General features: G+C 30.7%; 1 protein-coding gene across 1 annotated transcript; it reads left to right on the forward strand.

Annotated features, from left to right (window-relative positions):
* Positions 1 to 4,189: 4,189 nt before the first annotated feature.
* Positions 4,190 to 15,011, forward strand: HELRODRAFT_160706 (hypothetical protein; the record flags this gene model as incomplete). Its single annotated transcript, XM_009017646.1, has 34 exons — positions 4,190 to 4,316; positions 4,954 to 5,079; positions 5,221 to 5,315; positions 5,380 to 5,491; positions 5,563 to 5,657; positions 5,788 to 6,021; positions 6,358 to 6,512; positions 6,729 to 6,775; positions 6,877 to 7,070; positions 7,332 to 7,448; positions 7,649 to 7,724; positions 7,854 to 7,930; positions 8,042 to 8,101; positions 8,249 to 8,364; positions 8,575 to 8,618; positions 9,242 to 9,440; positions 9,591 to 9,849; positions 9,977 to 10,035; positions 10,182 to 10,281; positions 10,481 to 10,573; positions 10,790 to 10,855; positions 11,831 to 11,958; positions 12,138 to 12,313; positions 12,751 to 12,860; positions 12,986 to 13,133; positions 13,292 to 13,509; positions 13,612 to 13,700; positions 13,824 to 13,890; positions 13,973 to 14,125; positions 14,193 to 14,271; positions 14,392 to 14,537; positions 14,619 to 14,684; positions 14,736 to 14,804; positions 14,880 to 15,011. 34 exons carry the CDS (start codon positions 4,190 to 4,192, stop codon positions 15,009 to 15,011), a joined length of 4,032 nt encoding a protein of 1,343 aa, XP_009015894.1.
* Positions 15,012 to 15,884: the final 873 nt, after the last annotated feature.

Raw genomic sequence — 15,884 nt, forward strand, 5'->3', positions numbered from 1 at the left:
CATTGTAGCGGCGGCGAAGGCAGTCAAGACGTCAGCGACAACCACAACAGCAATAACAACCAGACATAAACAGAAATTTGAACTACTTATATATTTAAATGCTGTGTGCCTTGGAATGTTATCTAAATAAACTTAAAACAGTAGGGTGAATGCGTATAAATAAATAAGTAAATATGCTTTTGTTTAAACATTTATATGTTGTAATATATTATATATCTATAGAAATACATTCACAAGCACACACGCACACACAAGCATAACACATATTAAACACGAATGTTCACTATGTTTACATACGTGCATGGCAGACAGACACAACTTAAGGCAGACTCCCATCAGTGGCGTATATGTAATTTGATGCCACAAATCACTAATTAATGCTTCTTTTCAAAATTATTTTTAATAAAGAGATAAAATTTATTTTTATTATTCCTACTTATTTATCTGAGCAACCTTTTAACAAACCAAACACAGAGCTACTTTACTTTTGATCTATCGAGAGTTAAAAGTTCTTTCAACCACTATCGTTTCATCATTAATTCTTTTTTTCATTCCAACGTTCGTTTTTTCCACAGAATATTTTCCTTTCGGTGGCAGTCTTTTCCATTCATTCCTACTCGCCACCTCAGTCGCTGAACACATAGTAATGTATGTAGGCATAAAATGTGCTCTAATTCCCTTAAAGCACGAATATTTTCATCCCTTCAAGCCCCCAGCGCTAGAAACAAACACACTTCGTTGGAAACTTTCGCCGTAATAAGTGTGCATCGTTATAAGCATACTTTGTAATAAGCATACTTTCTTAAAAGCATACTTCGTTATAAGCATGCAAAAGTTGTCGAAAAAAATCTTCATTATTATTAGAATGCGCAAACATCTCAATGACTTCTGCCATACATTTTCAACAATTGACAAACACGAATACATTTTACCTTCGTTTGTTGACACAAGTGATAATAAATTTTACAAAAATAAAAGACAAACAAAGAATTAATGAAGGTACGGATATAAAGTTTACATAGCTTACGTGCACGTACACGCTCAGTACACGCACACACACAAACATGAAACTCAGCACACACGCACACACAAACATGAAACTCAGTACACACGCACAAATATGAGTACATCACCAAATATAAGTTCTGCAAACATAAGAAAACAAACATTCAACTCTCGTTGTGCACGCATCTTGCTTAGCATTGGAACGACTTTAATGTTCATTTTAAAACAATTCATTTGTAATTAAGAACGAGTTTGTGAGCAAACATTTTGTTAAGAACTCATTAATGTGTTTTTTTTTTACAAATGTTTAACGCCAGCCATCAACGTAAAGTTTTAAGGTGATATTTTGAAAATCTGCTTTCAATTAACGGTATCTCCACAATCTTAAGAAAAAAAGTGCAAACTGACAAACGCGCGCAAGCAACATTTCCAAACACACAAAAACACAAGCACACAAACACACACATACATGTAAGCCTTTAAACACATACATACATTTACTTTGGTGGAATAACATCTTTAAATAGGATCGGGGCATATAAAGACATACATGTAAGCGTAAAAACGCACGCAGACAACAAACAATACTGGAGAAGCCGACACAAATTTATTTGTTCAATCGAGTATTCATTCATTCGAATGTTTATTCCGCTCCAATCTTACCATCCTACCATCGTCGTTATTATTTGATCATCAGCCTTGTCATCATCATCATCATCATCATCATCATCATCATCATCATCATCATCATCATCATCAAACGCTGAATGGTGATGTTTTTTAAAAGTATAAACGAACTAATTATAAGGGAGGAAATGATGCAACCCAATAAATGCTTGCATGTCATGTGCGGCGAACAAAAAACACACATAACATTGTGCGGCGAGAGTAAGATAACGTTCCCGTTATACACGTGTGTCTGTGTGTTTGTGTGTGTGTGTGTGTGTGTGTGTGTAACACATTCAACATACAACACAACATACACAACATTTGTATACAATAGTACATTTTGTACATATATATAGATACAGATATATTAATTCATCAATACATAACTCAAGAGTATAAATTCCTAACAAATACTTCCACAACGCTTCAACGCGCCACAAATATTTGAACAAAAAATTATTAATTAGCGTTTGAAAATAGCATGAACATGTGTGTAAAAACAGGTAAACGTGTGTGTGTTGTGTGTGTGTGTGTGTGTGTGTGTGAGAGAGAGAGAGAGAGAAAGAGAGTAGTGTGCGTGTGTGTTGTATGTGGTGTGTGCGAGTGCTAATTCATAAAAATGCTGCTTGAAAAATAAACATGATTTGACTGGATAACATTTTAACGAAGATTGACCGAAATTTTTTTTTTATTTTCATAGGAAATAAATTTTTCTACTTTAGAAAAAGATTATTTGGTTTTTGTTTATTTTGCTTAGTACCTACATGTAAATTATGTGAATAAGAATTTCAAAGTTTTATATTTCATTCTTTTAGAGGTGGTGTGTATGTGTGGTTAATATGTTAACTTTGAGTGAGTGTTTCAACATGTAGATATGAATGTGTTTGTGCGTGTATGTGTGTTTGTGTTGTGTGCGTGTGTTTGTTTGTTTGTAATGTGTGTGTGTTGTGTGTGTGTGGTTGGCTTTTGTATAATCAAAATTACGAACATTCCGTAGTTCAACCTGTAGATTTTAAATTAATAAATATAGATACATTATATAGGTGAATACATGAATTTAACATATCAATACTTATGCATGCATACATACATACATATTTGCCCAAACACACACACACACGCACACACAGATATACACACACAAAAGCTGGCATACATACGCGCACACACACACATATCTCCTCATAGGTCATAGCAAACTTTAATATCATTTTCTGGCACCATAATTGCAGAGCAAAATTCAAATTAAATGATTATATAATTGAAACGCGATTGTTGTGTGCCGATGATAAACAAAATGTGCGAACGATTTTGAATTCTATTCTCATAATCAAACTATCATCCTCTTTATTATTATTAAAATTTTTTTTTTCTGTTGAGTGTTTCAACTGCTCAACATGACACTGTCATTATCACAATAATGTTTACTCACATCAACAATTCGTTGTTGTTTAGTAGCATAGCATATCACCCAGTCGTCATATCATTAATAACATTAACGGTATTATCAAGGACATCAATAACGCTGTCGATATCATTATAAATATCACCTATGACATCATGATTATCATCATCTTATCAACATTATCATTAGTTTGATTGTATTTTTTTCTGTTTGATAACAAATGATATAGTTTCATTAATGGAATATTAATTCATTTTGTAATTAAACTTTAAAATAATCACGTTAAGAGCGTTGTATTTAATATAGTGGATGGAAATAAAATTGAAATCATTCGTCAGTTTGTTGTCTAAAAGTTATAAAAACTTCAGAAAAGATAGTAGAAAAAAATGAGATGTGCGAGAGAACGCATGCACACACAATCTTCAAATTCATTCTACTGCCTGTAATGTTTATTTTGAGTTTAAGTCCTTGCAATTCTTCAAGTGAGTTAATCTCTCAGAAGCAAACGTTATAGACTTTCCAAATTAAAATCGTTCCGTCGTTTCTTTGCTCGTCGTTCATGCAAAAGCTGCCTCATTTTATTTTTAAATTAATTTTTCTAGAATTGTTGCAAAACTAACTCTTGAAATTACCAAAAAGTGATAATTATTTGTTGGATCCAATTTTTTCAAACTGCGTTAATAGAAAATATTTTAAATACATCCATTAATTATATTCGCGTTAAAAGTTTTTCCGCGCTCTTGTGAAATTTTATTTAAAACTTTAAAAACAAACTATTTTCTACATATATGTTTGAAATAATTGAATATTATTGAATTTTATACAGGAATTGAGCTATAGTACTCATCCTGATGCTTTTGCGTCATGAAATTCTATTTAAACGGAGGTTTACTCGACAAATAATCAATTGCCATTTTATACAACATCATGTTTTTACACAAATTTAGTGCAAAGTAGGCACAACATCGAAAGTCTAAAAAAAATTCGTTTCTAGTTTAACGTCAATTATTTGTTTATAAAATTATTGAATACAAATGTACAGCTGTTTATAAAGAGACAGTTTGTCAATATTATTTTACGTTTTGTTCATCCAATAAAACAAAGTTCTTAATGGAAAGAAGAGATAGTCTGCCTAAATTGAATCCGGCGGACGCAAAGGAAGATAGTGGTACAAATGGCGGCAAGTTAAATCGCTCTGGTGTCTGGCAACTTATTAGTAAACTGCAAAAAGAAAATGGTAATCTCGAAGTTTTTGATAGTTATGCGCGATATACAATCGGACCTTTACAGTTATAGAGAAATTATTTTTGTTGAATTGAAACAGTTTTATATGTAAAATTCCAAGGGACATAAAAATTTGTTATGTAGAGATTTTCGTTCTATAGAAGTTTGCTATAAGGAGGTCTAACTGTATTAAATAACATTGACAAATTCTGCTTATGTCAAAATCTCACACGCACCGTAATAGCGCAAACGCCAACCGATAAAATTAAATCTTCGACCATATTCAACCTATTAGTATCAAAGCATCAATTAATGTAGAAGTTTGAAATCATTTTTGAAATAGTTTACATAGAAATTTGTTAGCGCTATCCAGGGTTCGCAACAGTTTAATAACAAAGTAAGTTAAAGTTTGATAAGAGAACCTTATACGAAGCATCGATTCGCAGACGCAGATTTACTCAACTTGAACATAAACATCCAATAAATAAAGCAACCGTGATTGAATCTTTTGAACAATTTGAAGCTTCATAGCAGTTGTTTTTCAAATTAATTATTGCACTTTTAAATATAATAAAACAAGTTGACATAAATTTAATTAGAAACATTTATTTGAGAACATTCATATAAGAGCATTCCATTTTTTAATTCAGATGAATTGAAACTTGAATTAATAAAGAACAAAACGTGTTACAACATTCTCAGAAGTGACTTGAAGGAAATTTCAGTCGCCGAAGAAAAAATGAATTTGGAAATGGCTTTCTTGGGTGATGAAAAAGGTCAGAGAGGGGACAAATTCATAGAGCTCATTTAACTTTACTTGTTTCACTAGAACAATATTTATAATTATAATTAGCATTATATTTAACAGACTATGATTCAATCTAAGTTTTAAAAGTCTATGTTATTTTTACATACAGATCATTGTGAGAAAGAATTGAAAGAAACTAGAAGATTGTTGTTGCAGCTTCAAAGTGACTACAGAGACGTTCTTGAGCAACATGAAGAGCTTAAAGTATCTAGTTCAATTTTATTACTTTTAACGTTTAATTTTTGTATTTTTTTCTTAAATTTTGAAGAAAAAGTATGCCGAACTTCGTGAAATCGGAGAGCAAGAGAATTTGGAACAAATGGATCAGGTGGCTCACCTCCTTGAAGCAAAAAGAAAATTGATGTCTATCATTGCTTCAAGTTAAGTTTCTATAATTATATAGTCGTAGAAGATTGGTTGTCATTTTGCACTCATCAAATTTTTTGAATAGAAGTTCCTGACACTAATCAGAAATTATTGGATTCCATGATTGAAACAGACGAAATTGTGAAATTGAAATCGGAAAACACGTTTCTTAAAAAAGAAGTGATTAAGTTGCATTTAATTTTTATACTTATTATTGTGAACACATGAGTAAATAGAATTTGTAGACATATAAATATCACATAGATGCATGAGTTTTATATATGTAAATATATAATTAACGTTGAAACAGTTGAAGAAATTCTACTTCAAGAATCTCCTCCAAGAGCAGCAGATACATGACATGAACGAGATGATCAAGCACATGACCAGACTTGTCTGCGTGACAACTGTCGACTTCAAGATTGACGACTATCACGCTAGCGACTACCTGAACAACAAAAACCACGAAGACAATGAAAGCAACATAGATCAAAATAATTATTGCAATGACATTAAGTGCAAAAGTGCTACAACTTTTATTGATGTTACTTATGATAATAATTATGACGACGAACAGTAATGTATGATGATCAGTATATCATTAAAATAAAACAGCAGAGGGAGTGAGCAAGAATGCAGAAGAAATGAGTGAATGATAAATCGATATTTTATTGATTAGATCGAATTCGTTGCTAATATAATCACATGTGTGACAATGTCGAGACATTATAACAGTAAAACACGTATTCTGAATAGTTGAATGCTGAACATTTTGAAAAAGCATAATAATTTGTTTAAGAAATATGTAATGCAGGTAATAGAATCATTTACCATGGCTAAACTTTATTTTCAAATTAATTTGCAATTTTGTTCATATTAGAGTCCAAGTAACAAGAAAGGAAAATCTTTCAGAGAGGCAACTGAACAAATTTTGAAAGAATTCAATGATATTTGTTCGGAACTCTTGAGCAAAAATGTACTGCCATACAATTTTTATATCGAACTTCTCAGCAAATTTGAAATAATCAGGGAAAGGTAATAATTTTTTATTAAAACTTTCGCCATTCTAATCGCCGTTTTTATAACGTATATGGAACCATACAGTTATATGTATGGTTCTAATCTCTTTAAAATAGTGAAGTTTCTAATTTCAATCAAGTTGCATGGTTTTGTGCTTACCATGATTACTAATGTTATTATTTTTTAGCTGTTTGTTAGTCGTACGGAAGTGTTTAAATATTTTTAAAACAGACAATTGGCGCGCAAAAAAGTTGAAGATCTCGGCTTGGGAACTAATGGTTCGTTATTCAATTTTTTCAGATTAATAAGGTTAAATTAATTAATTAATTAAATTCAACAAAATGAATGAGAGACTAGTTCAAAAAAATCATCTCTAAAGTTGCCAGAGTGTCGAACAGTAATTTCAGAAAATGGGTGAGCTTCCTGAATGGTTGTGATCATATCTGGGGCCTGGAAAGTGTCTTGAGGTGCGTCCGCGCAGACGGCATTCACAAGTATTTTTGGACATTCAACGATTTGTTCATGAACGATGAAATTAATCAAAAGATACTTGATATTTCTCAAAATAATTATGTTAGTTTAGTTTTTAGTACTTTGTTAATTTGTTTTTTTTTATTATTAATTTAATTAATTTTTGACGTTGTAAATGTAAAGTATACAGTTACACACGTAAACTCCTAAAGTAAAGTAAACTTGTAAGAGAGGTCTTCACATTTTCATTACAAGCAACACAATGTAACTTATTTGTCAGTATTTTTGAAAATGTTAAATTCTTTTCACACACAATACATGTTGCAGTATGGTTGGTTTTAACAAAAAATTAAATTTGTGAAGGTTGAAATTGTTCCAGTTTTGATTGGGGAAGCAGTTTTTGACTCCAGCTTATATAGCACCGTCAACTTTTTGTGCTTCAGAGTTCACCACATAGTGAGAGCTACAGAGGAAGAAGAAGTACATATTATCATTATTCTTCTATTCAGCAACATGTTATTATTATATTTATTTTCAAAATGTTCTACATAAATCAACAAATTAATTAGTTGTTAATTCATTTCACAAGATGGGAAGAGGAAATAGTTTTAATGGATATTTAAGTCTTATTTATGATTAAAATGAAACAAATGTTACTTAATACTGGCTTCCATTTTCAGGCATTTGTCATTTTTATCAATTACATGCTGGAGACCCTACAAATTTTGAATAAAAGGCAGAATCATTTTGTTCTAGGTTGGCTATTTTTTTTATTATAAATTTTAAAATATTTAGTTTCATTAGGACAGCTGTATCCATATAAAACAAAAATACAGAAAGTGGAAAAATGTTTCCACATTTAACTTCCTAACATTTACAATTCAGACATTTACATACCCTCATTGGAAAATGAGGAGTGGGTAATCAAAAGAACATCAGTGGAAGATGCTATCGAAGAAAAAGTTCAGTTAATTTTTAATTTAATTTTATTTTCAACTTAAATTGATTTACATTTCATTTTCTTATATATCTACAATTTATAGCATTAATATTTGATATTTTATTTACAATAGGAAGAATACCTTTCTATGTTAATTTTGGCCACAAAATTTAAAAAGACAATCAGAGTTGAGGTAATTGTCAATCACTCATTAAGGCATTGCTGATATGATTATTATAATTATTTTTATTATAGTTATTTTCATTCTTGTAACTATTATTGTTAATATTATTTATTGAGTTGTTTTGCAAATAATTTATGAATCTGGAATCCTGGTCAGTTCTTATTCTCACTGGACGCTGGCAAAATGATGTACATTCCAGGAAGATTTGAGATGATCATGAGCTGGAGTATGATGATGAGTGAGCACGTGGATTCTGCCAATCACGTCATCAAGTCGGTTTCCCTATTTCTATTTTTAATTATTTTTTTGTTGAATAACTATTAATTTTTATTAAAATATGTTCTATTTTTAATGTTTTGGAATATTTTTCCATCTTTGTAGCAATAATTTTATCTCAAACTATCAGAACATACAAAAGTTTATCAGTTGTTTTTTAATTTGAATTTAGTCCAAATATGAAGTTCATCTACATTTTTTTTCAGAATGAAGCATTACACTGATGACCCTTTACATACTTTATATGAAGGTTTCAGTCCAAATGCGTTTGTTACATGTATCATGTTTACATCATCATCATCATTGTGCAATAATTATTTTAATACTTATAATTATTATATTTATTACTTCTATTATTATTATTATTATTATTATTATTATTATCATTGTTGATTCATTTGATGTACTAAAATGATTCAAAAGAAAATTATTTTTTTGTCTACCAAGGGATATTTCTTCACAAATCACACATGGAGTCATTTGCCATGATGTTCTGCCAGATAAATAAAGGGAGTTTGTTGTACTTTTTTATTCTTTAATTAGTGCTATGTTGGACAATAATTAAATTTTACTGAATTTGTAGTAAGTTTTAAAAATAATTTTTAAGTAAGTTATTAAATATTCAAATATTATAATAGTAGATACTAAATATTTATGTTGAAGAACTTATGGTTTTATCGTAACTTTATCAGCATTCATACAATAATCTTAACAGTAAGGTAATAATAATAATTATAATATAAGTATTAACAAGAATATTTGTAATAATAATAATTTATTTAAACTTGAAATAATAATAATATTAATAATTTATGCAAACTCGGGATAAATGTTACGATAATATTAGTTATTGTTAATCTTATAACTCTACAGATAGTGCGAGCAGTAACAATAATGCCAAACCACAAGCCACGACTTCAGCTGCTGCAGCTGATGATGCTGATGACGATGGTGATGATGAAAAAGACGATGATATTATAATTGACGTTGATGGGTCGATAGATTTGAAGAATGCCTTCACATTCACGCAACATGAGGACTCTCTTATTGAGACCCACAGGAAGGTTTTCATGTTAGACTGACATTATTATCATTTTCCAAAACTATATTTTACAGATAAATTCTGTTCTTTGTACAATTGCCACAAAATTATAGGGTGATTCTTTTTGAAATTATTAACTGAAAAATCATTGATCAAATTTTGTTTCATTCATTTCTGCAGAATTTATTGCAAGCAAAACGCGTTGGAAGTGTATGACAAGCTGGGATTCAACTATGATCTGATACATCAATTAGTTCTACTACACGTGCACGAAATGCCATCACCAGCTTCATCATTTTACTCACCACCACCATCATCATCACTAATGATGGATTTATTGTGCATGGCTAACAGCAGAGCTATTGAAATGTATGCCTTGATGCAAATCAACAAGAGCGTCAGAGAATGTGTATACAAGTTCTTGAATAACTCTATTAAGGTTTCACTATGTTACGATCAGTAACTTTTGATGATGATGGCGGTAATAGCATAAAATTATAATAGCTCTTATAATGTATGCAATTAAAATGAAATATTAAATGTGGCTTATAACAAACACGTCATAGGAGACTCCAGTTGACAGTTTGATGTCGCTACTGAAAGGTTACCAGTTTAAATTGGGAAGGTTCTTTGCTTCATTTCTGTTAGTGTTAATGTCGTAGTTAAAATTTTTGGAAAATTTGTCGTTTAGACATACCGTCATCATCGTTACTGTTGTCTGTTGTTGTATCTGTGTTGTTATTACTTTTATTTGTTACTGTTGCTGAGCAGGCACCAGTCAACTTATGCTGACGAGGCCGTGAAGACAAAATGTCTAGAAGTTTTTTTAAGTATGAATGATCAGAAAAATCAGTTGAAACTTAATATTGAGGTTATTAATGACTACTTTTTGTTTTTTTTAAGAAGTATACCGATTTTTTTTATTTTCTCTCTTTAGTTTTTTTCTGAGGTATACAAATCTATGTTAATAGGTAGAAGGTATGGATCTTTTTGCATTTGAACCCAGTCAGCTGCAGTTGTTATTTTAGAAAAATCACCTAATTTGGATGATAATATAAAATTATAAACAGTTGATAACAGCGCTGAAGAACCTGTCTTCGTATAAAAATATATACTTCCTGAAGCTGTTTGCAAACTCTTTCAAATCTTCATTCCACCTGCTGGTCAGTGGCAAATAAAATTTTCTGATTTTCTGTTTAACAATAAATATGAAAAAGATTGTAAAACGATTTTTTTAAATAATTATGGAAAAAAAGTGATATAGAAGTGTCAATACCATAGCAACATAACAATATTGTAACAGTTTTAACGATCAGTGTCAGTCTTTATAAATTCAAAAATTAAAATCGTGATATACCTAATGTAATTTTTCTTCCAAGGATTATTTATCCAACGCTAATGATGGGACGTTGAATTCGAATGAGAAAGTTCGATCCGTGGATGAGGTCCATAATATTGTTCATACTTCAATTGTAATGATGAATAAAATAATTACAATGGAAAATTGAAAAACAAATTTATATTTAAAGTAAATATTTGGTTGCTTTTGTTCATGGTGACTTTACATTACGTTCGTTGTTCACAATTTGCAATTAAAAAAGATTTAATTAAGTTTCAGATTCAGAGTAAATTTTTGATAGATTTAAAAAAGGTTGTTGACAAGGTTGTAGAATTTGTATCAAATATTGACACAGTAATACCTAACATTCTATGTAGGAATAATTTATTTATAGTGGTTTAAATATTTTTTAAATTGTATAGTTTTCGTGCAGACGATATATGAAGATTGGAATGGAGGATATCTCTGATGTTATCAGGCACAATGAAATGGGTCGGCAATAAATTTTCATGTCTCGTTTCTTCTTTGATCTTTCTATTTAGTTTTTGCTTTCACTGTTTTTTATCTCTTTCTCTTATTTAATCTTTCTTTCTACAATAAATATAAAATACATGTATTCATTTCCCGTCTGTCTGTTTGTCTCTCTTACTCTCTGTCTCTTTCTCTCTTTTTTTCTGTCTCTCTTTCTCTCTTTTCCTTATTTCTAATGCAAAGAGTTAATAGAACGCAAGACAAAAATTTAAATATTATAATGACGAATTAAATTGTGAGCTTTAATCACACGTAGGTGTCAATTTGATGTTAAATGAACAGAAGGACCATCCTTCATTTTTCTCTGCACCGTCAGACATTCGCTACCATGCACTCATTCAAGTTGCTTTTATTTCATTAATGGTTTTAAAAGGCTAATTATTAACGTGCACTGCCATAATTTTTTATTTTTGACTGCTTTCGTATTTAGTTTGAAATCAATCTATTGTTGCTTTGTAGGTTCAAAAAGTTTACATTGTTGAACATTTTTTTGAAATATAAACTACTTCATTTTTATTTTTATACATTCATTCATGTGCACTCTTTGCAGTACATAGTAGACATAAAATTGAGTGATTTCATAGAGGAGTTGATCGAGCGAGTATCAGATTTGAAATCGTTCAACAGCAATGAAGCCAGCAACCTACTCATTCATTTGATCGCCTCATACGCTCTAAGGTATTTCTTGCAATAACTGAGTCATGTTTATTCAATTTTATCTTTCTTTTAACATTATCACACACACTAGGGATTTCGTGCATCCACATACAAAAACCTAAATTCTGATTTTTACAACAGATTTTTTATAAGTTTTATTCCTTATATTGTTTAACGTTTATCATCAATCAAACGAACAGGATGAACTTGCAAACGCAAACAGCACATGAGGTTCTGGAAAAGTTGAAGTGCCATCCCAATATCACATCCATAACAGAAAGCAACAGTGACGATAAAAAGGACCAACGTAGTGTTGCTGATGAAATAATGAAGAATAAAATGAAAATGATGAAAATTGTTCAGTATGATGTTTATGGTGGGACATATCTTACATGTTTTAATAGTTTTAATCAAACTAAGCATACAATTCAATTTTTATAAACTAATATATTGTTAAGTAAGCTTGGTTGTTGGTTAATTTGAACTTCACCAAACTTGAAATTTCGTCTTTCCCACGTAAATATGAAAAAACAGCTGCACCTAATCCGCCAGAAATATTTTTTGCACTTGTTAGGGTTAAAATATTTTTAAAAAATACTGGAAGGAATGTAAACAGAATGATGATGAATAGACTAGAGTAAAACATTAATTAGACATTTAGATAAGAAGGCGAAATTATAGACATACTGACTCGAGACTGCTATCAAATAAATAAATGTTAAGATTTTTTCTTGCCAGATCATCACCATAAATTTGTTTCTCGTTATCTTGGTGATATGTTTCTATAAGGTTACATCATCATTACATTGAAAGGTTTAAGACATGTCCTGGAAGTTTACAGTCACCCCACTCTGACAGAGGTCATTGGAAAGATCAGGGATGAATTCATTTCCAATTATGTTTCCAATTACGAGTCGTTCAAGGTTCGTTTATTTTCTTCGCTTATTCAGTTATAAAATTTAAATCATGATTAATAGGATGCTTCATTAAATAACGACAAAATTATTTATCCGAGTATTATTATCGTCTTGGATGGTTTCATATTCAGATAGTCCTGGTGAACACCTTGTTTGGCGACATAATTTTGTACAATAAAGTGGACCCGTATTTATCAAGCGTTGACTATGCAGAGCATTGTTATATTACAGGACCTGCTGGTTGTTGTAAGGAAGCAATCCAGCTGTACGCTTCACAGGGTTGGCTATAGTTCCTTTGTCTATTTGTTTGTAAATTAACTTTGAATAATTTTTTAATAGCACGTTATGAAGATTGTAGCAATCTTTGTTATATTGTGACTAATGACAATGTTAGTGAATTTGGGCTGATAAATTTATTTATAAACATTTTCTCAAAGTTTACGAAGACCTGAAAGCTCGTTACACTATGCTCAACATCAGATTGTTTGGGGTTCATTTTGGGGTTGAAACCAGCAAGATAAACAATGTTGACAGTGTCAAAGAAAGTGACGCGAATTCTGCATTCTGGAGCATTCATCGTGTGATGACACATAGGAAAGGATTTCTATGGAACATGGAAACATTCCTGAAAAAGAAGAAATTTGTTGTCTTTCATGTCTGCACGTCTTTTTATTTATTACACGTTTTTTACCACATTATTTAATAACGAAAAACGTGAATTTTTTTCATGAAATATGATAATTTATTATTTTTTCAGTTCTTCATAGAGGTATCAAATGTTCAGATGTTACTCGTTAAGAAGCATTATTTGTTCACTTACATTGAGAGCATCGGTGGCACCACTAGGTACGTATCCTACTTGTTTATCCATCAATGCCTGCATTGAATAGCAAGCTTATAATTAACAAATTATGGCTGCTGATACAAACGTCAGCAACAAAAAAGATAATACTCTAATGATACTGCTAGGTGTGTGCGTTACCATGATTATCCAGCCTGTTTCATGTACAATCAACTGTTCTTCAATTCTCATCAAGTTCTTATTTTATTGAAACTATTTTTTTTAAATAGAACTCGAATGGGCATACAAACCAAATAACTTTCAATATAAAAACCAGGCTCTATTTTACTGGAAATACGAATGCAATAACAACAAAACTGTGTTAACTGAGGAACTAGGAAAGTTGAAAAAAGAGATTTTACTGGCTTACAAAAACAAAAAGTGTCTCAAATTGTGTAACTTAATGTGGATATATGGCAACCTTTACAAGGTAACAGAACTTAAAGATATATTGTTTGTTTCGATGTAACGTTTTCTTAATTCATTTCTGACGGCAGGGCGCAGATGATTTGATGCCTGATTTGTATGCTGTTCATCAAAGTTGGGTACGTAGGATTGATCACCTCATCAAAATAGGTCATTTGACATTATATTGCAAATGAAAAACGTTTAACGTAGAAAAACTGATAAAGTTTAAACGACATAATGAAAATTGTAATTATTGAAAGTAGATCAACATGATAAACCTGCTCACAGGTGGTGTCGTGCAAGATTTGATAAGAATGTTGTTGTTGCACAAGGAGTACTCATCGCTACAAAATGTCGGTGGAAATGAAAGGACGGATCCGCTGGAGAAATCAAATCTTGTGGCTGACTTTGGAGACAACGAATTCAATAAACTGGTATATACCTAATTTTTTGAAACTGTCACCGTCTTAGCATTTCGTCCTCAATTGTTGAACAGTAGCGATTTTTACCAACAGGAAATCCAGATAAACACCATGTTAAATACCTTTGTTATAAAAACACTGGAAATTTGTAGAGAAAAAGTTAGTATGCTATCAACAAACACTTTAAGCCACATAACCGAAACTTTCAAGGCCTTTGTTAAATGTGGAAACGTTCCCGACAGAAAGAAAATGTTTGTTTCTAAAGAACTTGATTTGAAAGTTAGTTAATATTTAACGAACAGTATTTAGAACGATTTGTATAACTCTAAATAAATTTATAACATTAATGTTCAGGCGATCGTGAGAATTGATGAAGTGATTAACATGTTGACAGGAGCCAAAGACATGATCGGTTCTCCTGTTGTAGAAACTTTAACTCGCACACGTCAACAGATATACTACATATGTAATAATGTGTCTGTTTGAAGTAAATGAGGTGTCCGTTGTGTTGAGCTGTCATTTGCAAAACAAAAAAGCAATAACATTAACGCCGGATTGTGTATTTTTTGTGAACACATCTGAGGAAATACCATTATTTTATTTCTCGAAATAACTGAATATTGGTTAAAATAATTAATAAATTAAAATCATGATGCAATTCATGACAATTATTCAATAAATTAGAAGTAAAAATATGTTTCGAATAATAAGCGTCTGCAATAACCGAAATAAAAATGGTATAAATGAATATATAAATAGATATTTTATCAATTTTAATAAGACGTAAGATGCCTTTCAAGTACATTTTGATTAGCTCTATCAGTCATTAAATTTGGAAAAAACAAGGCACTATTAAATAATAATAAATTAACTAATGGCTGTATGAAGCAAAATAATTTTTGAACAGGTCACTAAAGGAGCGTCACAAATTAATTACACTATCAAATAATTTATTTCCTGAATTACGTAATAAAAAAATAGGAAGTAACACGTTCGATGATCTAACTAAACATTTTGCGTGAAATTTATGACGGGATTATTTCACACATAAATAAATCCAGCGCGTTACATATTTAATTAAAAAAACATTTAATGTAGAGGCAACTTACAAAATAAATCCAATGCAAATCTAACGTTCAGTGCAGTTTCACTATTTCTGGCATTTATATGGCAAAGTTTATAAAATTAAACTTCACAAATAAAAATGTTGTTCTGCGACATTAGATCTACAATTATTTCCACAATGTGAACATACGTAAGACATTGATTGAAAACATTTAAATTGAATTTAAGGAATCAAATGGAATATAATAGCGGTTAAATAACTTTCTGTAGTCTGACGCCAGTTAGTGAGATGAG

The sequence above is a fragment of the Helobdella robusta genome (assembly GCF_000326865.2).
Source record: "Helobdella robusta unplaced genomic scaffold HELROscaffold_2, whole genome shotgun sequence".
Classification (NCBI taxonomy): domain Eukaryota; kingdom Metazoa; phylum Annelida; class Clitellata; order Rhynchobdellida; family Glossiphoniidae; genus Helobdella; species Helobdella robusta.